Source organism: Camelus dromedarius, chromosome 10 (assembly GCF_036321535.1).
Source record: "Camelus dromedarius isolate mCamDro1 chromosome 10, mCamDro1.pat, whole genome shotgun sequence".
Classification (NCBI taxonomy): Eukaryota; Metazoa; Chordata; class Mammalia; order Artiodactyla; family Camelidae; genus Camelus; species Camelus dromedarius.
The window spans coordinates 43614740-43640727 of record NC_087445.1 but is presented as its reverse complement, the minus strand read 5'-3'; the positions used below and the strand labels follow the sequence as shown (position 1 = coordinate 43640727).

Below are 25988 nucleotides of genomic sequence, written 5' to 3'. Positions count from 1 at the left end.
TTCTCTCCCCATGTGAGTATTAGAACAACTCTCAAATTCATGTTTATGCTCAGCTTAATTCTACATCTCATCTTCATTTAAATTTCCTCCTGAGGAGATTGTAAGAAGGGGATAAAAAGCATCTTTAAGGGTTATCATTTCATGAAGAAAAGTACCACTTAAGTCCTGGAAGAACAACCATCAAGTCAGGAGACTCTTGAAGACAAAGGAGAATAGGGACCGAGAAGGAAGGAATTCCTAAGAGCAGCCAGGAGTGAGCTGGGAGTTAGATTAATGGTCTAGATCAAAGGTTGGCCAACTTTTTCTGTAAAGGGCTTGACAATAATCATTTTAGGCTTTGCAGGCCACATAAGGTGTCTGCTGCATATTCTTTGTTTACAATCTTTTAAAATGCAAAATCTCTCTCTCTCACACGTACACACACAGAACCAGGAAACAGATTTGGCCTGTGGGACAAAGCCTGCCCACATCTACTCAGTTTGGTCTAAATGACTGCAAAAGAATGTGGTGTATTCGTGTATTTTTTATAATCTAAAGATTATCACCCTAACAATCATATCAAGTGTCTGGCACTCTCTCCTCAGGGTGCACTCAACAGGAGCCAAGAGACGAGAGACGGGGGTCTGCATGGTGTGACATGCATCTCCACCCCAGAGACATTTATTTCACTGCTCTCAGATGCTGGAGCATTTTGAAGTTTATGATTTTAAATGCAAGGGAAAGGTCTTAAGTTGTCATCTGGTAACTTCAGTTATCAGTCAGCTCAGTTTCATGACTTAACTTGTGCCTACGATACTGGACCAGAAATTGTTGGCTGACTGGTTTGGAGGAGCATGGGCTAGAGTTGCCTGAACATTCTTCCCTCCCTTCCCTGATTTATTCACGAGTGTAACAAATGATGACTGTAACAGAGGCACCCTGAGAGAAATACAGAACTGTTCAAAGCTGAAAAGGACAAGGTCTTTGCCCTCAAAGCGTTTTGTCCATGAAGAAGTCAGAGATAAGATAAGCACACAAGTTCCAAGGCTGCACTTGGAAACTGCATGTCAAGAAATCCTTCAGGGCCAGACGTGCTTTGGAATTCGGTATTTTAGGAATTTGAGAAAGGCAGTAAGATACATTTACTATGGCAGGGTCTGGGATAATACCCCATAATCAAACATTACTATTTCTATAAGTCAATTCAGTTTAGTTAACTAAATGAGATAACCGAAAAAACAAAACAAAAAACCTACTGTTTTCAGTTTCTTGGATTTCAGAACAGTAAATAGGGAAATGCAGGCCTGCCTAATATTAGAAGAGTCTGCAAATTTATTTTATCTTTTCTCTCTTTTAAATTAAAGTTTTAACTTAAGAAAACCACGGACTATGACAATTTCAGATCCAAACTAAACAACTGCCAACTTTTGCCACTCTAGGGCGGCCTTCTTTATGGCACCAGACCTTCACAAGAAGTTACCTGAGATGCAGGTGAGGTGAATTCAAATCAGTTAAGACTTGACTCTTTGTACCATTTTTTTATGGCATCAAAAAAATTATTAAAAAAAAAATCTGGTTTTAAAAAAATACATAAAGTAATCCCTAGGAGGTAGTTAATGAATCCTTGGGAAGTATGCAGCATGACTTTCTCAAACTACCCATTGAATCACTAAGTGTCTGTGGCTATGTGCCTAGAAAAGGCAATATGTTTTTAGAAGGGCCACTTTACTACGGACACCTCCAATTCCTGAGAGAACAGGCTCCAACACCTGATAAAATGAAAGCTAGAGATCTTCTGACCTTCTCAGTGTGTAAGTCCTGTCACTCTGAGGAGAGTCTGTGCCCAACTGTTTGCTTCTGCTACAGCACCCCAAATGAAGCAAGCCCTTTATCTAACAAATACCTAAAAAATCTAACAAATATATAAAAGCTATTTTCATTTGTACACCTAAACATGAAAACCAAAATATAATGTTCATCAAAGTGGCAGATGGCAAGTTCCTTTTACCACAGTGGATAAATGCAAAAAGTTCCTACCATGTCATATGGTCCCTTGCTGTTATCATAGTCCAGTACTTAGAGATAATTAAAATGAACACCTTGAAGGAAAAGGAAAGGACACCCTAAAACAAAGCAAGGCATGGAAAACACATGGACCCAGCGCTGGTCCACAAGATGTGCTCCAGATGCTCTAGTGGTCTAGCTATTACTATTTCCACTGTGGATATTTTTCAAAAGGACAGAAAATTGCAAAGATGCTACAAACTTATTTAATTTTAAGAACTACAACTGTAGCATGCAAATAGTGTTTTGAATTAGCCAGAATACCATTCTGAATACATGATACTTGCATTTACTGAGACGTGACTAGAAACCAAGCACTTTCCAAGGTACTTTAAACACATTGTCTCATTTAATCTTGGAATAATCCAATGAAATGGATAACATTATTACTGTTATTATTGTAAAGAATCTAATTGGGAGAAATTGATTAACTTGCTAAGTCATGTATCTCTAGTCTCAAAAAGATTGTGATTTGAATCTAGATCTATCCAATTCCAAATCTACTCTCCTTCCATTATACCATTGTTTGATTCATGGCTAAACCATCACTCTCACATGGATTTAGGGTGGGAAATGCACCTTCAAACATGGGAAGTAAATTAAAGTATTGAACAAGTCTTTGATTCACGTATCTGAGGCAACCCAAAATTTCATTTAGAATACCTGAATGTATAGGAGAATAACATCTAGCTCCAACTAATACACTGGGGCTTTTGCACACTAAAGTACTGCTTTTAAATATTAAATAAACAAAATGCTTCATAGGGTCTATCATGTAATACATGAACTCTAGGTTCAGAAGAACCCGAGCGGTCATGCAATCTGATGAGAAACCTGAGGCTGAACAGAGGGCATGTCCAAGGTCAGATAATGGTGGCAGGTCCCCTGAACCTAGTGGTCTTTCTACTAATTCCTAGTTGGCTTTTCTTTCCCTTCTTTCTATACATTTTATTTTAAAAATAATAAAGTACAGTCAATGAGCTCAGACTACTGAACCAAAACAGTTTCAGTGGTAACAAAAGCAATAATTAATTTACTTTCTTTGTTATGTCCTTTGCTAGAAAGACCTTGGGGAGTAAAAACAGTGAAGAATTCCATTAATTAGAGTATCTAAAAACAAACATCAGTGGCAATTAACAGACCATCAAATATGACAGTAGAATAAAACGACCATAAAATAGTGTTCCCTTCCTGCCACTCTACCAGGGCAATCTAGCTTTAAGTATCTTGCAATGACGCCTGTGATCCAATCAGATCAAAGTGGCTGGTAAAGGAGGCTAAGATACCGTCTCTCTCACCTCACTTTGGCTCTCTAATGAAAGATGAAAATTGTGTTTAAAAGAGAAGCAAATGACTAATCAGGGTGGCACTGACATTGCTCAGTGAACGAAAGAGGGATCTTGAACATGATTAAAGCCCCCAGTCACAAACAGCTGTTAATGACTACACACTCTGACTTTACAGGATAGCCTGATAGCATGCTTTATTTTCATTCTAAATAAAAGGGGTTTGTTAAATGTAGAGTAAATGAGATTTAATTTCTACGTCAATTCTTTTCACAAATCAGCACAAAAATGCTTCCGTCAAACCATGGGCCTCAATTAGGTATCGCAGTCATATGCAGCCTCAAGCTATCCTCAACAAACAGACACAGCCCTGGAATCAAGCATCCCTTCCTCTGTGACTCCCACCCAGCTACCCCATCTGTTCCTTTCTAAAGGAACTAAGTTGTCCTTTTTTGGAGGAAGGGAGGAGTAGCAGCAGTGGGAGGAAAGAGAAGGACTGGAAAGGAAAACTCAGAATTGTCCAAAGGGGCTTCAAAGTTATGAGACACAAGAGGTCCCTCCTCAACCTGCATCATGAAGCCCCAGAAGTCAGCTGATAGGAACGACAGCCAGAACACTGAAAGCACGAGCATTTGTTTGCTCACCAATTAAGGAAGAGCAGTAAGCATAAATGGATATAAAAACTATAAATTATTAGACACTTAAGTAAGAAAGTATTATCACCAAATGCAGTCAGTGATTGCTGAAAAAAATTAGTAATAAACAAAACCAAAAAACCTCACCCTTGCTTCCCCATGAACATGTTATCAAACTATAAAACCCAAATTAGGGAATTCTGTTACTATAAGAGCATTCCTATTAAACTCCATCAAATGGATGAAACTACAAGTTAAATTCTTTGTTAGATTTTTCATCTGCATAAATTTTAATTAATCAGATAACAGATTATGAGCTGTAAGAGGAGGAGGATACATCTGCTGGATATGAGAATTTAACACAAAAACACACACAGGACTGTGTGATGACATTCCAAAATGCTGTGAAAGAAAAATGGCCTCAAATCATCATTCTGAAGGAACACAAAGTGTGAAGTATTAAAAACACACACTTCCTCCCCCCGTGAAGCACTTACACTCTAAGGACATATGTCAGGTAAGTCACAGACAAGAACACATCACAACAGCATTATTATAGATACACAAAATCAGCATCTATTTAGTTTGAATTTTTGTGGCTCTGACAGACAAGAAGGTAAGAAGCTCATAAACTATTCATTAATTGCCTTTCTAAGGGGCAGGTACTTTTCTGGGTCTCTTCATACAAGTCTCCAACCCTCACACTTAAAACCCTACACCAAGTAAGGTACCTCCAGATGGAGTTTAAACTGACTCTACTGCAGACATGAAGAGGTGTCCCGCTTTCCTCACTCTTAACTTGGAGATACTAGTAAACTAGTAAACCCTGCCCTAGTGGGCAGTTATGACTAAACAGAAGGATGGTTGTAAGGACTGGCTGGCACAGAGTACATGTACCCTCCATGCTAATTGTTTTTATTATTCCTGTCCAAAGTCACAAAACTAGCAGGTGGCGGATCTATTTCTAGAACCCATGACAGTAGCTGCAAAGTGCAATGCTTTTCACTCTATACTAAGCAGCCTTGTAGCGATTTTCATCAACATGGAGAAGAGCAACAGGCCACCTCCAATTCCTCTTATCTGGGAAGGGAAGCCTGAGGCATGTGTCATACACAGGATTGGAGAAGGTGAAGGCAATTAAGAGGAAGATTCCAGGGTCCCCGGGACAGCCAGAGGCAGGAGGCACCAACCAGAACCGCCCAGTCTACAAAGCCATCCCTCTGAGGAAGGCACATGCAGCCAGGATTAGAAGCAACTGTCAACCAGGACTCACAGGCAACACTACTCACACGTGACAACGGTCAATCACTATAATTGTATTTTAAGCCTGTGGTTTTGGTGGCTGACAATGAATAAAATGTAAATTTTACTACAACTTTAACTTTTTTTCTAGCAAAAAGATATATATGAAAACCTTTCTAGATATAAAAATAAGGGAAACTAAAATACACAAAGTAGGGGATCAGAAACATTTCATTTGTGGTGGACTCCTCCCATAAAAGCAAATGCTTCAATATGGACTTCTATAGAAAATAATCTGAAAAGGAAACAACTTTAAAAATCATATAGTATACTCCAAAGGTAAACAAACATTTCTGAAATCACTGCCAACCCAAGGATATGGATTCCAAGAGGTATAAGTAAATCACGAAGGAAAAACCTCCAAGACTAACCCACATTATTTTGCCTTGATGGAATTGGGTTACATTCAATATTGTTTTAAGTAAGTGGATTTTTGGTTAGGGCCTAGAAATTGTGTGGTTATAGGGATATTTTTGTTGTAACAGTATTTGTTATAATCAGATTTGATTTGTACATCTCCCAAAACAAATGTTGTGACAACCATAAAAAAATTTCAGGATCTTAGGCCAAATAAAATGAGATCTTTAAAAATTTCATTCCTTGTAGGATGCAAAGACTGTATGATTCTCTCTGATATTTATTCTGAATATCAGTGATGTATCGTCTATGTTTTTGAAAGCCAAAGGCACATAATTTATAGCAGGGTTTCTGAAACAGTGCCCTTTTCACTGGTTGCTGGCATTTTAAGCATGTTTTCACACATCTTGCAATGTTCTAAGACTACTCAAATCGATTGGAATTACATTTTTAAAGCAGTTTTAATTGCATCCCTGGGCTGAGAGTGTTCTACACCCCACCTGCCCTCACTTGCACTTGTTTCTGTAACAGAACTCAAATTGTGGCTATAGAAAGTTTCCACTTTATCTTGTCCTTCTTCTTAGGGTTTTCTGAGCTAGAGAAATGTATATTCCTTTTTCCTTATCTTTTAAGTAAATCTCTACAAGGAAACAGTCAGTGTTTCATTTTGATAACCAGAGAGATGTGAGATTCCAAATCTGAGCCAATGTGTTCTCAAAAGTGGCACCTCAGGTAGGAGAAAGGAAAAAGAAACAAAGACTCAAGAATTCTCAAGCACAGCTGACCCCACAAAAGTTTCCTGGACCTTCAGTGGAGATGTCATTTTTTCTAAAAACAAAGATTTGCTGACTGGTAAGAATGGACTGCCCCAAACATGGCCCAGCGGTTCCCCAGTCTTCTGTCTTATGGGAACAGATCATCCAGGAAGATGGCTCTAAATATCCAGATGAGGTAACTCTCCAGAGAGCAGAGTCACCTGAAAGACACCTTCTAAGGCCCTGCTGGACAAGCCCTGGCCCTTGTGGGGAGCTGCAAACCCATCTGCTCAGGTGCCCCTCTCTGCGCACCACCCCCCTCCGCACATGGGCAGCCAGACCTCTCCCCAGGAGGGCAAGCACCACTCTGTGCCCAGCATGTTATCTTGCTTTCCAGAACTCTGGCCCTTTTGTCATTCCTATCAACAAAATAGGGAATGTGCTCAAATCCTGTTGGTGTAACTCTTTTGAGTAATCTGAATTTACATTCTGGGCACCTTCTTCCTACAAAGGGAGGGGGTCCCTCACTTTTGTAAGCTCTGGAAAACATCTCTGTGGCAGAGCACTTATGCCTGAAAGGGTACACATCAAGAAATAAGCAAAGGAAGGTAAAGTATTATTTTAACGCCCTAGAAAGCCTAGGCTGTATGAAATCTTCTAGATTGACATTTTTATATGGAAACTGAGGCTAATCTCTCTACTGGAGACACACAGCAAACAGGCAGCACTCAGAGAATCCTTCTTTTGGATTCTCTCACGTCACCTTCACAAGAGCACTCTCGAACAGAAGTGGGGGCAGAGGCCTGCGGTCCCCCAGCACCCTAGATGTTGCAAGCTTCCTTCCCCCCTCAGATGCTCTCCTACCAAAGCCCACGCATTCCAAGACTGGCTCCTGCCTCGTGAAACTGCTCTGTGAACTCAGCCTGGAGAGGAGGAGCTGCAAATCAATCCCTGTGACAGCGGAGGGCTGTGTGCTCCTTCCCCAACAGCCAACCGCACCGACAGGGATTTGGTGTAAGGGTGGTGAAAAGCACCGAGAGTCTCGGCTGCTGGACCAGCACCTGTTGGGTGTACCCTTCTCCCCACACAATTAGAGGAAAGCCAGAAATACGGCGTTTACAACCCTGAAGGGAGAAGTCTCTTTTACAGATAATCTGATAGCAAAGTAAGAGGCTCTCCGCAAAAAGCAACGCAAACCAGAGCCCAGGGTCCTCAGGCTGCTCGTCAGGCTAGTTAAGCTAGTCACTCAGGTTAGTTAGCAGCTTCTCCAACCAGCAGAAGCACACACAGCACCAGCATGGCCAGGGAATGTCTTTTAAAACCAAGATACAGACTGACAGAAACCCATATGGTTCTCCCTGTTTGGCCTCCAATTTCAACTATTATGAGTGGCAAGTGGCTTTTGCTGTAAACTAGAAAAAAGTCACGTTCTCAGCCAAGGTTGAACTATCCTGAAACATGAAATCCCCTTTGGAATTAAATATGTGCTCAGATCAGCTAAAGTTAATTCTCAACCATCTGCACGTACGAGATCCATTTTGTAGATTTTTTGCAGCAAAAAATTTAATCCCAGAGTAATTTCCCCTACAGCCTGGCACATTTCTAGTTTGCTGCTTTTCTGCTGTCAGTCTGGTGTTTGCTTGTAGAATGCAAGTTAATTTAAATATTAAACCCCCAAAGATAAATGGAACCAAGTTACTTACAAATTATCCATATTGTACACTAAAAAAAATAGTAAGCTGAGAACTGAGCACCTACTAAGTGTCAGGCACCTTTGAAAATTTACTGTTCCCACCCCCCTCCACGACAGAAAATAGAACCAGAGGGAAGTGGCTGGCCCAAAGTCTCAAAGTTGGTGAATGGCAGAACACAGGGTCTGAACCCAGGCCACCTGACTCTAGAGCTCGCATTTCTTTTTCTTTTTTTTTTTTAATTATTATTTTTAAAATTAAAAAAAAAATTATTTGTGTGTGTGTGGGGGGGTGGGGGTAATTAGGTCTATTTATTTATTTATTTTTAGAGGAGGTACCAAGGATTGAACCCAGGACCTCATGCATGCAAAGCATGTGCTACAACTTGAGCTATACCTCCCCACTAGAGCTCGCATTTCTAACCAGCACCCCTGCACTGCCGTTCACCTGTGGGCTGGCTGGAGTTCACAGCATGTCATGTGCACAACTGTGGACAGGTCCCAACCCACCAGCTTCCCAACATTAAGAGATGTGGTTCAAACCAAGTGTACAAAGAGCCGCCTTGAGTCACCCTTTACAAGGGTGTTATTTTAGCTTTAAGAGCACAGCAAACATGAATGCTGCTCGAGTAGTGAGTGAGAAAAGAGGAGGAGGGAAGACCAAGGCAGATCTGGCTGTGCAGGTCTCTTCCAAAATATGCTCACCCTTGCGGCCCTGCCCACAGCCTGAGGGGTGCAGTGAACCGATCTATTTGTCTTGGCCTGAGTCAGTTTCTCCTTAGCTCATCCCTTTCACTTGTGAGCCTTTTATTGTATTCTTGCCCGTGGTCTCCATAATTTTGGAGTCATGCTGAGTCAAGCCTGTGGAGTCTGGGTCTCTCTCTTTCGTCTTCTAGCTTGTTAACAACGAAGACTTCTTGCCTTACTGTCTTTCCCAGTTTTGAAACCTGCATGATTTCCCTACCTCCTCCCTTGCGGACCACCCTCTGTCAGAAACATCCCCCGCTCGGTCACACAGATGTGTTTATCCTCACAGTCCTTTCAGGGATTTCTTCCCTGTGAACTTCAGATCCACGTCTCTGCACTTGATCACCTAGTCCTGAAATAAACAAAGTGTCACCCTGAAGTGAAACCTGGGCATTATTCAGGTTGCAGTTCTTTATAACAAACTTCAGAGCACAATCATGTACACACACCTCCACATCCATTTACCCATAAAGTCGCTCCCCATTTCCCAACTGATTACTAGTCTCTAGGATGAGAGATGCTGCAAAGATGAAAACAATCTAACATTCCCACCTTCAATATAAACTCAGTAAATTCCTATTCTTTTTCATTATACCTCCTTAAGATTTGGTCATATGAGGTACTGGAACCAAAGAACAATTTCACAAAGGTACCTCAATTCCTTTTGTCGCTGGTAAGGGAGGGAAATCCAATGGAAAAAGTTGGAGAACAGAACACTGTCAAGAGGAAGCCCCGGCCTCCTCCTTGTCCCGACACTGCGTGAAGTAGTGCTAACAAAAGAAGGTCTTACTGATGGTACCCAGAGTACTTTGGACCAAAATTGGAGATGAAACACAAAGACATGGTTTAATAGAACCCTTCAAATACAATTCAGTAAACTTTCCATTATCATATCACGGAAACATACTGTCCCAGAGGGCATTTTAACTTCCTAAATACAGTTTCTGTCTACCCTTGTCCATGTTTTCTAAACATTTTTCCTGGCCTCACTTCATATTCTTAATCCTTGCCAGCAAAGGCAAATCCTGTGACAGCTACCCACCTCCGCATTGCGGGAAGGCTTGCTGGTTGGTGCTTTTAGACAACTCCCAGAGACCTACTCAGATGATTCCTCAGAGAGACCTTTCTCCGAAGCCTACCCACCTCCACTGACCATCTGTGCACTGAAAACACACTCTGCAGCTTTTCAGTCAATACTCAAAGGGAACGTTCACTTTGAGACATATTAAGGGGAGAAATACGCATACCATCCTCAGCCAAGAAGACTTTCTGTTTTGGCTTGTGATAGGGAAAATACATGCACAAATGAAGCCTGAGGAAGGCTAAATGCAAAATGAAATCATCCAGCAGAAGGACAGCGGCTGCTCCGACACTCAATCATTTTCAGTCACACTATGTTGTCCAGTAACCTGCACTGATAATTCCTCATGAATAAAATGCCAGCATTATCATCTGCAGCTATGTTGTTGACATGCTTTTGCTATTTCACTAAAAATACCATTAATTTTCTGGCTTCACAACAGCTGAGCTACTCCCCATTTGAATATACAAAAGAGTATTTTGTTTAAACCAAATTAAAAGCGTTCCAGTAAATGACTTCCATTTTGCTAGCTATACTATTTTAGCATATACTGTTTTTCTTTAATCCTCCCTGCCTCAATGTCATGCCTGTCATCTCCCCAATCCAAAATGCTTCCATTATTAAGAAAATTTTTTTAAGTTGGGGAGAGGGAATCCTGAAAAAGTATTTCTGTTATAGCAATCCTGGCCAGCAACACACCTGAAGGGCATAAGTACAGAGTGGCTTTTTTTTAAGGTTATACGACATGGTGGCCTCCTTAAATCTCTCACCTCTGTCAGCCAAGGTACATAAACAGCAAACTCTTTCAGTTTGGTACCTGAAAAGAAGACAGCTACACACACACACACGCACGCACGCACGCACGCACCCATGCACGCACCCATGCCACCTTCTACTTCCCATCTAGATAAGTTCCGACATCCCCCATTTAAGTCAGAATGAAAACCACTACTCCTGCCAAGCCCTGCTGGCATCTCACCACTTTATTTGTTCCCATTTGTATCTAATGCTTTTGTCAACAGTTCAACAAAAGTCAAAGCAAACAACCCACTGCAAACACTGGGGGTAACAGCAACAAGCATGAATCCTTCACAATTATCCAGCCCAGCTGCTCTGAGCTGGTCCGGGCTGCTTTCATTTACAACAGTGTCAACAAAGGGCTGAAACCCAATAACTAGATAGGTCAATACGGCCACTGCATACCCTCTGGAGGAAGAAACGCTGTGCTCCTCCTTTGCTGCTTCAGCAAACATGTAGAATAATTCAGTCAGATGGACAAGTGCTTGTCTAATCATTTGTTGTGTGAATTATTCAACGACTTTCCACGTAAACTACTAAACAGGGCTCTTCAAACATTTCTGCGGCGCTTCCAACTGTCTGACCGCAGAAGCACATCAAAGGAACAAAACCAGATGAAAACAGAAATCATGACCAAGTGATAATCTTTAGTCTAAGAAAGTGGAGTCTTTACAGCTAATCCTTATAGGTCTAACCTTGCCTGGCAGTGTCACTACGGACTGGGGGTGGGGCCAAAAGCCACTCACTCAGCCATTCAGGGCAACCCATGACTACGGTGCCCCACTATCTTTTACCCTGCCCCTGCCTGCCACAAGCACTGTGAACAGGTACAATATGCATTTATGATTTTTAATGGACTATTTTAAAAGCATAGTTAGCTATATATTAACCACTCATAAAACACAGTTTAAAAGTACCTGTTCCTAATGATTATATTTTACAATGTCAATTCCCTGGCCTAACTTTGATTAAAATGTTGCTGTTTATTCAACAAAGAATTATTCTGAGATATAACAGTTCCAAATCCCCACTTCCCTTTCTTTCCTTTTAAATGTATGTTTTGTGAGATCATACACAAACCAGACAGCTTGGTTAAGAGGGGCCTGACCTAGGGTCTGGGCCATCATCCAAAGCTCTTCCCACAGGACCAAGGGGCCAGCCTCCACACCTGCTCTAAACATCCAGCTGGGTACCAGAACCCTGAAATTCCCTGTCCAAAGGCCCATATTCAGGGTTTACCCAGTCTTTTTCCTGGAGCCTCTCAGAGACAGACTAGACGGTTGATGGGGGTATACCTAGATCCAAGGGGGCCAGTGGGGTGTAATGAAGCTTTGATGTGAGAGCTGGGGCATCTACAAGGAAACATGCAAAGGCCCCCGTGATGGAGCAATGAACTTCAAAGGAGTCTAAGAATTTTAAATTCAAATCTGGATTTTCAGACTATCATGAAGGTGTATTTATTAACTGGATTTATAACTCTAAAATACTTAGACACGGTATGAGGGCCTCTATTCGTAATCAATTCCAGGCCCCACAAAGGCTAGGGGGCTGGCCCAACAGGAAGGTATCATGTACAGTTTTGAGATCACTCCTATCACCAAACGTTCCAGTGCAATACCGTGCATAAGAAAACCACGCAAGAGTTTTTCTCTTAAAATACCTTTTGTTTTTATAGAGCCACATTATCTACAACAGTAATGAAAGTACTGATTTTATTCCTACAAATACTTAAAAACATAATAAGCTAAAAAAATTAAAAGTAAAATTCAAGGATTATTGCTGTTTGCCGGGCTAGTACATACAGTAAGGATAAAATATCTGAATGCTGGAAACCTTCTCCCTTCTATATTATTTATGTTCTCTTTTCTTTTCCACCCTTCAAACATCCAGATTACAAAATAACCGCTTTTAATGTACTTTGTCTAACACAGATGAACGAAACAGCAGAGATTCAAACTCATTACCTCTCCTCACTACAGCCAGCTTATCCACTGCCATTTATTACTGCGGAATATGCACTTCTTATCCCAAGAGTCTAAGAATTTTTAGTTTGGAAAATAGAGAATTGTGCTTTCAAAAAACAAATACTTGTCCAGGACATGACAATTCTACTTCCTTCTAATGGCCTTTAATAATAATCCCTGTAACTGTTGTATCTCTGAGGCTGCCTTCAAGTAACAATTACAAGGTTGGTAATTTAAAGAAAGATTCTTGAAAGAAGAAAATTCCATCTGAACAGAAGAGGAGCTATTTTCTGGGAGCAGCAACAGAAAACTTTTTTTTTTTTTCCAATTGGAGAAACTACCTGAAAATGCAAGTGAGGAGGTTCAAACATACAGAAATCCGATAATATTTTAGCTCCATGGTCCAATTGTTTCACTGATTCCTACAAAGCAGGATCTGAATGAGAGTTAAAAGACACAATCGAGACTGGAGTCTACAGAATGCTGCCACTGGCATTGCTGTCAGGGTTTGCTAAAGGGTCTGTGTTTGCATGTATTTGCACATCAGCCCTGGCAGCTTCCTGGGAAGACTGCCTTCAGAAGCTAGTTTTCCAATCAGCATAAACTAGATCTATATGCACATTTTAGAAGAATTCAGCACTAACTGGAAGCTCAGAGAAATGAAGGGGAACAATCCATTAATGTATTTTATTCTATGCAGGAGACGGCATCTCAGTTCCATACATTAAAAGGAAAATGATTTGAGGGAAGGGATTGTATCTAATCTTTACTCTGCACCCCCAGGGACGCAGTGCAGGCCTATTTGCCCTCCAGCTGCCAAATCAATAGCTAGTGACTAACTTTAAATAGTTTATTTAGACTGCATTGCTTAATTTTCAAGTTCATCTATCAATACCAACAGGTTGCAAAGTCAGAAATTGTTAAAATAATAATTTTTGGTTAGTTGTCTACCAGAAAATCAGGAAAATCTCTCAGCTAGAGGTACAGCTGTGCCTTTTTAATATCTAGAGGAAAACACACAAATTGGCAAGTACTTCCTACTTAAATTAAATGGCCCTCGATATTCATGATAATCAAGCAAATCAAATGGACTAGCATGAAGCACAGACTTTTGTCTTAACACATTTATTAAAGAAATTTCTCACCCTACATGTAAATCATACAGACTACATCCAGCATGATACATTTCCTATGTAATATTCTTTCCTTTGCCAGGAAGGAAAGAGAGTAGACCCATAACGGAGAATGGAGGGTGAGAAAAAAGGAAGAGAAGAGAATTGACAATGACAAGGGTTTTAAGCAAAACAGTTTCCAAGGGAGCACTGGACCCTGACAGGAGGATGAACACAGTCCGTGGAGTGGTGCTGGAGGCCGGGGGTGGGGGGTACCCTCGCTGCAGGGAAGAACTGAAGACATCCTGTTAGGAGCGGGGAGTAACTATCTAACCAAACTATTGCTCCTGGATGCTTCTCTACTTAGTCACAGTTTGTTCTCTTCTCCCAAGGGCAAAACTGTCACCAGCTCAGTTTAAAATTTCTCTAAATAAGGTCAGACTAGGTTACTACCAGATTTTATTATCAAAACAGATTCCACCCTAAGTGTCCAATTCAAGAGTCTCCTTCTTATAATCCCTGGGGCAGGGACAGGGGCAGGGGCTGGGGCCAGGGTGTGGAATAACTCAGAGACCTTTCAAGTCCTGATAACTGTGGTATAAACACAAGTGATTATTTCAATTTTCTCTAAAGATTATTTTTTCAGGGCAGCCCAATAAACTCAATAATGCCCAGATTTACTAGAAAATTTTTTATTCATTTCTCCATGCACCAGAAAGTAAGCTAATAACGTCCCACTGAGAGTGCTGTCAGGCCAAATCCCTGCACTGCTGAATGCACCACCGGGATAAATCTCCCTTCACTTGCCATTCCACCATCCACTTGAGGGCAAGGCCCTGGGGACTGCTCCAGATTACCCCTCCACACACAGTGTCACAGGCACAAGCCCGAGTGGCCCAATCAGTGCCAAGAAAAAGAACAAACTAAAAAAGATTAATTCACAGATGTTCATGCATTTCACATACACTGTGCCCCATGGTCCGTTGCTAGGGCAACGGGAGACCACCAGTGCGTGCTTTATTGGCTTTATGAAGTGCGTCTCAGGGACTATAGTCCGAGAAATGCTGCATAATAATAGCGTGGCTTTTCTGAAGCCTTGTTTTCAGTGTTTATCCAAATTTAACCTTCTGAGTATTACAAAGAGCATCGTTATGCATAGCCTTCAAACCCCTCTACCACCCCCACCACCACCACCACCACACTGCCTCAACTTTCTATCTAGAAACATTAAAATGCATCTCCTGGGGTCCATTTTGGGAAGATCACTGTTAAACTGTTGAACCAATTCCACCATGGGGGAAAAAAAGACCTACAACCATTTAAAAGATCCCTGTGTTAGTGCAGGCGACCGTATCAACCATTTCTGAACAGTAAAGAAGCTGTAAAACCAGAATACACACACGCCCCTTATTTTCTATGCATCGGGAAGAATCTCCCTTTTGAATATCAGGAGTCAGTTTTAACCAGACGAACAGCAGAACCAGTGAGCCTCACTGGGCCAGTCCCTCCCCAGCAGCACTCTGTGAGGACGGCAGTGCCCCATGCCTGCACTGGAACGGCAGTGACAACAGCCACATGCAGCCACCGAGGACTTGAAGCGTGGCGAGTGCAACTGAGAAACTAGGTTTTTAAATTTTATTTCCTTTTTAATAATCTAAATTCAATAGCTTCAGGTGGCTAGTGGCTACCACACTGGACAGCACAGTTTTCCTGGCTTACCAGACAACTACTTAGGTTTTGAAAAGTTCATAAAAACACTGTCTCTTCGTGCTTTTAGTTTCTGCTTAACTCATAAAACTCTAACTCCAAGTAGACATACACAGAACAGTATTCAGGACTGTGGCTGCCTCTCGCTGTGTGCTTCCAAACAGCTCCCAGTACTTGGCCTAATCAGCCTGGTTCTTTGTCCAACAGGCCCGGGATGAAGAGTGACTTCCCCCTCCCCCCACCCAGGGTGGGAGGTTAAAATCACAAATGTCACAGCTCTCAGAGAAACAGCACAGATCAAGTGTTAATCTAAAGGGAAGGGGTGGCAGAGGGGGAGAATACAGGCCGGCGGGGGCGAGGGAAGATCTGGAATGAAGAGGAGAAAAATAAAGCCAGTGAATAGATCAATAGAAGCAACAGCTTACATTCAGATTCACAGGGGAAAGAACACACAGAGACAATCATTTCCTGGGAAAAGCTCAGGCCTAATGAGAATTTACTCTGCTCCTTTATGTGACAACCAGCCCTTTTGTGGCACGGGCTTCCTGACTGACAGGAACCCAGGGCCCCTTAATAGGATTTCCATATTATTTCCAACACCTGCCCAGAAGTTATTTGTTTACATTGAAGGAGGCAAGATTCTCAAATCAGACATCTGCTTCTAGTTCAGGCATATCTTAGGAAACCATCTAGAAAGCAGCTTTGTTACCATGGTGACATTTTTATTTTCCTCCTTTAGTTGGCTCAAAACATTAGCATTTCCAATTTTATTTTGTTGTTCAAAAGGCCAAATGTCGCTCAAGAAAACGTTAAGTTTAAAGAAAGACAAATGAACAGAATACTCAAAAAATTCTAGAATAATTAAAATGACCATAAGGGAGAATAAACAAAAACGAGGTGTTATTATATTGCCTACTGGCTTCTCTCATTGGGTGGCATTACTAACCTCTTTACCTCCCTTTCCCCTTAAACATGAACACTCAGCAACTTAAGAAGTACCAATTTGGGAAAGGAAAAAAAAAAAAAAAAAGATTGAAGAATCCTTAGGGTGTGAAGCAAGTAAATAATGAGTGCATTTCCATGAAAAAGAATTCCTCCCGCTCACCCTATCACCATATCTTAGAGAGTTCACTGACAACAAGAATACTTACGGAATTTTAACTTCCACCTCACTGCCTGCAATTCATTACAAGGGGGTGGGGGTGCAGTAAGGGACAGGAAAGTTGAAGCTTTTTGGGAACATTAGTGGGTGAAGAGGGGACGGAATATTCAACAGTGTGAGGGAAGAAAGGCAGACTGTGCGGGAGTGGATTTCACGTGTGTGTGTATACTGCTGTTTTCCGTTTCTAGTGAAGCAAAACTAGAGGTATCACTGAACCTGGGGTCGGGGGGAGGAGGGGCTCAGCCACCAATTACAACTATCACACATAAACAGGGATTAAAGTGACAATACTAGTACTTGACGCTTAAAACGCTTTTTAAAGTGGTATAATTTATTACACACAGAAAATATTCAGACTCTGAATAATGGATCTCATAAAGTAATACTACTTATTTTGTTCAATTTTTAGATTCAAAGAAAAACAACTAAGTATTCAACTCTGAGATTTAGTTTTGATTTGCTAGATCTAAGCAGTATTATTTAGTTTTGAAATATGATTTTATTACTTTCATTTAACAGCAAGCTTTTTAGAAGAATCCAAAACTCTTGCAGCAGGTATTACTCAGCCCTCATCAAACTTCTTTTCCAGTCCTCTTTCACGAAGCCCAAATTCTGTTCCATCCTGTCCCAGGGCAGTTGCCCCTGTAATTATTAGCTACGACTGCTCTTCATGTCCAAAATCACAACCCTTGTTAGTGGCTGGTCCTCAGGTGTACAATGTCTTTAACCCAGAAGACATCTGACTTACTTTAAACCACCATAAAACAAAACATACAAGTTGGATAGAGGTAAGTGTTGCAGCAGAAATTATTCAAGAAATGGAGACGTGAGGATATAGAGCATCCCCTTGGGTAATTTTATGATCTTTCCAGAGTGGGTTATGGTGTTACTACACAAGAATATTAAAAAGATGGTGAGCAATTCTTTGGAATATCAAACAAATGCTTTTGAAATTCAAATTCCAGTTTAAAAAAAAATCTTGAACCCTGTTAAAATTTTAAAAAATGTTAAATAAGAACTTTATAATGTTTGTCTAGTAACTAAGAGGGATGGTTTATGGAGGAAAAGAGTTAAACCACTCTTGCCAAAAATCAGCTGGGGAGGGCAGACCCCACAACCAGCCCGCCCCCGTTAATTAATATTTGTTCTGCCTCAGCGATCGGTGGAGGAGGGCCCAGTCTCATCACTATCCCACTCATGCTCACCACCCGAGGACCAGTTATGCCCTAAAGGTATTTATTCATCTGTTCAACAAACAAACAATTACAACATATTTTCTGGAATTAGGGCACCTGTTACATTTCGCACAGTTTACAGGCCTAGAGGCAGATACAAATGAATACCGAGCAAATTACTGCATCATAATCCCATAGAACAAAACTCCAGATTGTTCTTTGATAAGGTAACTCTAAATAGCAAAACAGACAGTAGAAACAAACACCTCTACAAAGAACTGAAAAAGCAAGTGTAATGCTGAAACACTTAATTTTAAATTACCTTATTTTGGAAAATTGAAAGTTAAACATTAAATCCTTGAAAGGCATAAAACATTAAATTATTTCCCTACCGCTCAACACCCAAAATGAAACATCAGCACCACTGTGTTTATTTGGCCAACAGTAGGGCCAACTTTATTGCTGAAACATACCCCATGGTATAATATTTTTACTGTAAAATTCATTTCTAGGACAGAATTGAATAACATAAGAAAACACCTACATCCCAAATGCTTGGGAAGAAATGCCTAGAGTAATAGATTTGGGATCCAGGTTCATTAATCGACTTGCCCACTGACAGACAGACAGCTAGCTTACCTAGACTAGGGAGAAAAGAGGATCCTAGCAAGGTTAGGAGTTGCCTAATTCTATTACAATTCCCTTCTTACTAATCCTTGACTTGTCTTCTTTATACACTTCCACAAAGATAAGATTCTTGCCCTCATAGAGCTAAAAATTTAGTGGGAGAGATCTATGCTCTGTTGGAACACAGGGCATTTAGGACACTCCCCATAAGGAAATAGATGTATTTAATAAAATTTAAAAATCCTACTTGAAAATGCATTTTTAAAAGCCTATCTTAAGCAATATTTATATTTGGAAAGTGGAGTTGGATTTCAAATACATCACAGTCTGTGTACGAAGGTTAAAGAATACAAATAGAATTCTATTTACTGATGATAAGCATACATTACTAGAAGTCATACCCCACTTACTGGTAAACTTCACTGAACTCTTTATCACCAACCTGTACATGCAAACCTAGACGCCATTCTTCTACCCATTCTCTCGATGTACGAAAAAGATTTTTGCTAGTATGAGTCAGCAGAAAGTACTCCTGATGCCACAAGGAAGCACACAGAGAAATCTAGAACATGGGCCATTCTCTAGGAAGGCTGGCCACGTTCTTCAACAAATCAGCGCCCTGGGAAAAAATTTTAAAAGGAGGTAAACTCTTAGACTAAAAGAGATCTAAGAAATATCACAAAACGGAACGGATCTTATTTGGATCCCATTTCAAGCAAACTAATATGTGAAATAATCAAAGAAGTTTGCTTCGAGGCTGGATATCAGAAGCTATCAAGAATTATTTTTATTAAGTTATTTACAAATGTCCATTATTTAGAGAAACGTTTCCTTTTACATAATGAAGTAGGTAAGGGTAAAATGCATGCTACCTGCAATTTGCTTTAAAATATTTTAGCAAAGAAATGAAGAACAGATAAAAATGTGGCTAAAAATTGATAGGTCTTATACCTTGAAGTTAGGTATATGGAGGATCTCTGCACTAGTGTGTCTACTGTTGAGTATGTTTCAAATTTTTACTAAGAAAGGATGAGACTAAATCATCCAAAAAGCTTTCCCTTGATGATGGCTCTGGCTATGTGACACTGGGCAGGGAGGGCCTCAACACCTTTAAACCTTTCCTCACATATGAAGTAAATAATAAATAATTAAGCCTTTCCTCACGACCTATCTTTACAAGTGAAATCTGAACTATGAGCTATGCATGCTCAGAGATCAGTGGCGTTGACTGGGTAACTAGGGCTCCACCCGATTTTTTTAATAGATGGAAGCGGATAAGCTGGAGTGCCCGAGTCACAGCCCTTAGTTAGCTACATAGCTTCTTTTCTCAGATTACCGGTAACTAAGGGGAAAACAGGAGATAATGTAAGTCCCACTACAGGTGAGTTTGTTGGTAGTGTTTTGGGTTTTTTTTTTTTAATTATTATATTCTCTTTTTATAGTATCTTATGGATTTCAACTTTAGGCCTTTGTCTTTTTATCATGTCTTTCTAAGGTCTATAGGTAATTAACCCCATGAAGCTTTCTCCCAAAGGGTAAAATTACAAACATTCCTATCTCACATAGGTGCATGGGGGAAAGGGAGTGAGTGTTAAAACCCAAAATGCCTGGGCCAAATAGTTATCCCTCCCTCCTGCTGGCCCATCTTTCCTCCCCATATGGTTTCTTCTCTGCAGAGGACATGCCAAGGGGTTAAACATATTAAAGGCATACTCTTTTTAGGATATTCCTTTCCAACAGGAAAAAGAGGCAGAGGGGAACAAAAACCAAGTCACACAGGTCACACAAGATCCTGGAAGAGAACTCTGGCCTTTAAGACGCGATGTACAAAGTGAAGCAGCAAACAGAAGAAATCATGCTGTTAATTCAAGCTAAAAATCCACTTTTCACCTGTAACACCCAATTAATGAGGCAAGAGTGCTTTCTTGGCCTGAATCATACACTTCCATTTGAACATAAAAACAGCCTTAGTCTAATTCTCCATTGATAAACCTTTATTGCCAACAGAGAATACTGGAGAGACAAGATATGTGTAAGAAAAGGGATGAAGAGACCAGAAAAAGCAATGTATGATGTTTTAGTCATCTACATAGAATAATTACCAAACTATAAGCCTTACATACAACCAATAAGCAGATCATTTTGAAAACTCTATAACAAAAACAAGGAATTCATGGTGGCGGGGTGGGGAGGGCATAGTTTATGCACCCATAGAAAAGTATTCTCCTTAAAAAATAATTACATGTAATTTTTTTTAAAGTGCACCATCTATACACCTATTATACTAGCAAAAATTACAAAAACTATAAAGTTCCATATTGGCAGATTGTGTGGAAACATACCCAAACACTGCATTTGGCATTTTATAATGCTGCAGTGTTGTTTCTGGAGATTACTTTGACAATGTACAAATCACTAAAAATGATCATGCTCTTTGGTGATGCATACAGCACTCTGGGGAAGACAATCCAATGAAATAATAAAAATAAAAACACCACCACTTAGAGGAAAAAATGTATTTATGCTATATTTTACAAATAAAACCTGGCAAATCCCTCACAGGCTTGACTTGAGGAAGGTTACTGTATAAATAAAAAACAGGATACATAACATACACAGAAAGGACTTATGAAGTGACAAAGTATTCATGATAATACCAACTTGGGAGAGGTCACGGAGCTAATCAATAGTTGGTGATATTGGATTTTGCCATTTATATTCAAGCTGGTCTTGATTTTGGTGCCTATTTTTTACTAGAAGGTGTAGACATTTGGGATAATTAAGACTAATTTTCTCCATCTCAGATTTTTGCCACTTTTAGGCAATGAATGTGGCCTTCTCAGCCCTGAATCATTACCCTCATGTCAGCCACCCAGATGGAAGCTGAGAGTGATGTGAGGACTCTGACTCCTGCTCGAACTGGTACCTCCAGCCACATGGAGGCTCCTGGCAGCATGCGGGAATGTCCCCTCTGTCACAACTTTGGAGCCAACCAACTTCTACCCCTCATCCCGCAGGAGGGATGGGCAGTGGAAGGTTTCATCACCTCAGAAAACATTTCCTTGGTTTCACTTGTATCTTTTCAAGAAATGACGGGAACAGTTCTAAACGCTCCAGAAGATGTTGAGAAAGTCCCCATTCAGGAAAGAGAAGCAGGAATCTATCTTGGGGGCCTCTAGGAGAACTAAATTTGTGCTTTGCACTCTATCACTAAGGTTGAGAGTGGATCGTGTTTCTTGCCGTTTTCAGATCCCAAATCCGAGGCTTACTGTGGGCACAGGGTGTGAGTACTAGGTGGCCAAGTGACAAGCAGGTGACTTGGCTCCTCACTTCGACAGCCCTAGAACACACACACCATTCCAATTTCTCATCACCAAATAAATTGAATTGATTCTTGGGCTCCTACAGTGCTTTCCATTTTAGGTCTATATTTACATTCCTCACCCTTGTTGAAAAACTTCAGATACAGGTCTGCAAATAACAGGCTTAGTAAAACTTGGCTACCGGAGCTACAGAAAACAAGATCAATAAAGCCAATAGCATGTGGTTTAGTGGCCACAGAACTTCCAAGAAGAGAGGAAAAGCAGGAAAAAGGCCCAACACTTCAACAAAGGAATTTCTTTCATTTTTTTCCTTGACACCTAAAGGCAAAGCACCTTAATTACCTGAATCTTTACAGTAAGTTTAAACTTGTATTTTATGCTCCCACTCGGAAATCTGCCCTGTTTAATAATCTGTAACATCAAGAAAACATTTGAAAGTGTCTCTCACAATTAAACCCATCCACAACCTTGTATAAATCAAAATTTTGCTACCATATCAAAATGTTACACTGGGGCTGTGTAACATTGCCCACATCCTCATTACATGCAACACTAATTACTACCAGCAGATTCAGAATTTTCTGCACATTAGAGGCTTTTAGAGGAGCTATAAAAAATTTCAGGGACCATTAATTTAAATTTGTATTGAAATTTCCTTTTGACAGATGGCCAAAAATTACTTATTATTTAGAGTACCAGAGCCGCCTGTTTGCACATTAGAAGAGGAAAGGGAAAAATTAAAAGCAAGAAGGAAATTTATGTCACGTTCATTACCTGTTAAATGTTAAGGAGCATTATCCTGCATGAATAAATTATTTCATACAAGCCCGACTCCAGCTGCAGGCAACTGGCATGCTTCGGCTGATAAAAACCATCTCCAGTCACACAGTAGACAATCATAAAAAGCCCCTCTTAACCAGGAGCCACTTACGGGAGGATAAGAACGATCGATGGAACAAGCAACTAACTGCTTCTCTGAGCATCACAGAACACCTTTACAAAAATTAGCGAACTATATCACCTTGCAAAGCCATAGGACAGCCCCAAACCTGACACAACACAACTTCAAATTCAAGAACGGTACCCAACAAAAGTGTCTATTTATAGCTACCACTCCATAATAAATCAAGGCAAAATCATCCACCTCTATTTCCTTTTGTTTTCCCCCTGGCTTCCTAGCTATATAGATACTCACTCCCAGGCTCATTCTGAATGATTATAGATGATTTCAAAATATACCCTACTCCGGCGTGAGGGACTATAAAATGTAATAGACATAAAAGTGTGCACTGGAGTATGAATATTTTCACGGTCTTCTGGGAGTAGGGCATGAGAGGAGGCTTTTGTTTAGTTCACTGGCCTGCCTGAAGGTATGTATTTATCATATGAAGGCAGGGAATGTTTATGTTACTGGCCTCAGAATAACTAGACAGGCTTTCCAAGGGCTGCTATCATACAATCCCAGTCAATGCATTTACCTACTACTTCCTAAGTATACATGTATGGAACGTACCGCACTCTGATTAAGAATGCTTTTTAATTTAGGTATTGATGTTCATATTATACAACAAAGTACACAACTGTAAATGCATAATTAAATAATTCAGTGTGTGCAGTTCCAATTGCAAACGTTGACATTTCTGTGGTGTATAGACACCTTTCAAACAACAAAGATTCTTGAAGGGTAAAACAGATAGCTTTTATTTTCCATCATTTAATGACTTTGGGGAAAACCCGACTTCCCTTTTATTATAAAAGGACAAGGCGTGCAGAAGCATTCAAAGTGACAGCACAGGTGGTTTCAGGGAAGATCTTAGTCTCTGTAAACATAACCTCATTAAAAACTGCAAGAGATGTAACTGCCTGTGCTCCAAAATATTTAACTGTTGTAAAATACAAGGAAAGGAACTGACAGCGCCTGTGCTTTGGCCAATGCTTGAGAACTGCCCTTGCTTTTTAACCTGGACACAACACAGTGGCCTGTGTGGTACAACTACCCATAATACAGCAGCATGTTTACATTGTGCCTGGCTCACAAGTTATCAAGTAATTTTCATATTTTACTCATTTCCTGCCGTGGTAGCCTGTTTTTCTTGTTTGCTTACTATAAATTCAGGCATCCTTAGCACATCCCATTATGGTATTACACAAGCATAGCCAAGTTATTAGGCCCTTAACATTCTTCCTCTTTCTCTAAAACTTCTCTAGAAAGAGATGGAGAAGGCATGTAAGACAGACGCAAAACTCAAGGAATAACCTGCTATACTGGAAACCAAGAAGTCATTAAAAAAAAAATCTTTCTGGTGAAGAAACATGCTCTTAATGTTCTGATAAAGAGTTTTGTAGGATGAAACTGTTTCCCAAAATGTATATTTCCTGATAAACCATTTTCCCCATTATTATTTACCTTATAGCCAAAGCTTAACCAAAAAAAAAGCAGTTATTCCTTTTCACATGGCAAAGACTAATAAAATGAACATTGCAAGCCAGATTTCACAATTCAATCTTTATCTATAAATCTGATTCTGATAGAGAAATGGGACCAATATTTTCAAAAAATCTCAAACACACAACAAAAAGAAATCCAAAAAATGCAGATAACCACTATTCAGTAAAGCCCACCAAATCATTCTGTAAATCTCAAAGAATTCATTACTAGATTTATTCAGATTGTTTAGAGCCTTTTAAGCCATTCCTTCTTCTGTAAATTTGAGTCCTACCTTGATGGAGTCTCTGTCTACAGGCAAAACAGCAGCAACATTGGCAGGTAAGTGGGGAGAAGAAGGAGGAAAAGAAAAATACCAGTTAGTTTACATAAAACCATGCGTTTATTAAATCTGATCTCTGCTCAATAATAAATGGCATAGATGTCAAATCTGCTGTAAAGTTAATTATTAATGCTACTCGACCAGATCCACAAAGTGCCAATCTACCTTTGACATAATTTCAGAAATTGAAGCTGGAAATGCATGTTATTTATACTCCTTATTGACTTTTCCACTTATGAAAGTGTTTATAGACATGCCTCAGCTCTGTACTATAGCATTATGATAACTGGATCACAAATATTACAGCGTTTCCAACATCAGAGATGAGAAATCTGTCTGTGATAAAAATCATTTATCCAAGATTATAAATCACAGTAATGACACTGAAACAAGAGTAGATATGAGGCTTTAATTATAACCACACCCTTCCGACCAATGAACCACCCATATGCTAATAAGTAAATTCCCATAAAGGAATGCTGGGAGAGACTTTCATTTGCTTTTCTGCCATTACCTAATAAAAATTACTAATAAGCACCATACAGACACATAGTTACATCAAAATGCCTCTGCACCATCACCTACTTTAGTGGAAGGAAGAAGCCAACCCAGAAGGAGCACAACTGGCCTTTAAATCAGTTATTTAAATAACTGTGTTGTTCTTATAGGCAGAAATGAGTTAATTTCATGCTTCTCAACAGACTGGGTGAGAGAGGTAGTTAAACCAACAGATTTCATTAATTGGGGCTGCACTTTCTTAATTACTAAGACTAATGAAATTGTTTTCTTACCTGCAAGATTTTCCCTGCATTATATAGGCTGATCTGGCTTATAAATAATAATTGAGTCTGTCAAATTATTAAGTGAGCCTTTATCAGTAAATCTTTCCCCAAAAATAGATTCGGCCAAAATGAGCTATTACTGCCACTCACTGTTGCAAACACAGAGCAGTGTGGCATTTCATTACTGCTTTAGACTTGGGGAACAAGGAGGTAGCAGGGGATCAGAGGCAACAATCAGGAAATGCAATCCCCCTTGCCTTTGAGGAGTGCATTAACTCTTGCCAACCACTAGGGTAACATTTGGCAAAAGACTGCTTCCAGTGATTAATTTACCTTCCAGCAGAAATCCTTTGTTTAGTCACTGGTAAAGTTAAACAGCGACATCCAGACCTACCCTCAGCAGTGGCAGGTAACATCAGATTGATATTCCGAGACAATCGCTCACCTCTTTGGTGATCATTGTCATGGTGCTTCTTCTCATCTTTAACTGGAAGATGGGACTGGCCTCCCAGGGCGCTGGAGAGGGCCAGAAGGCCGGCACTGCTACCGATGGGAGGAATGGCAGGGGGCTGAAGTCCCGAAGGGTGTGGGGTCAGAGGCACTGGCAGACCATGTCCATGTGATAAATGCTGGGCCTGGAGTTGTTGCTGCTGTGAGAAACGAGACAAAGATAT

General features: G+C 40.3%; 1 protein-coding gene across 6 annotated transcripts in view; it reads right to left on the bottom strand.

Moving 5' to 3' along the window:
• The window catches only part of TLE4 (TLE family member 4, transcriptional corepressor), a 137813-nt gene that overhangs the window by 39556 nt on the left and 72269 nt on the right, over positions 1-25988 (bottom strand). For 4 of the 6 annotated variants that reach the window (XM_010978082.3, XM_031449926.2, XM_031449927.2 and 1 more), the window contains 2 exons: positions 25760-25964; positions 24485-24501 (listed from right to left, as the gene is read on the bottom strand). In XM_010978082.3, coding sequence (XP_010976384.1) covers positions 24485-24501; positions 25760-25964 — 222 coding nt within the window. The remainder of the gene's footprint in view (positions 1-24484; positions 24502-25759; positions 25965-25988) is intronic. The other 2 variants (XM_031449922.2, XM_031449924.2) reach the window with 1 other exon arrangement.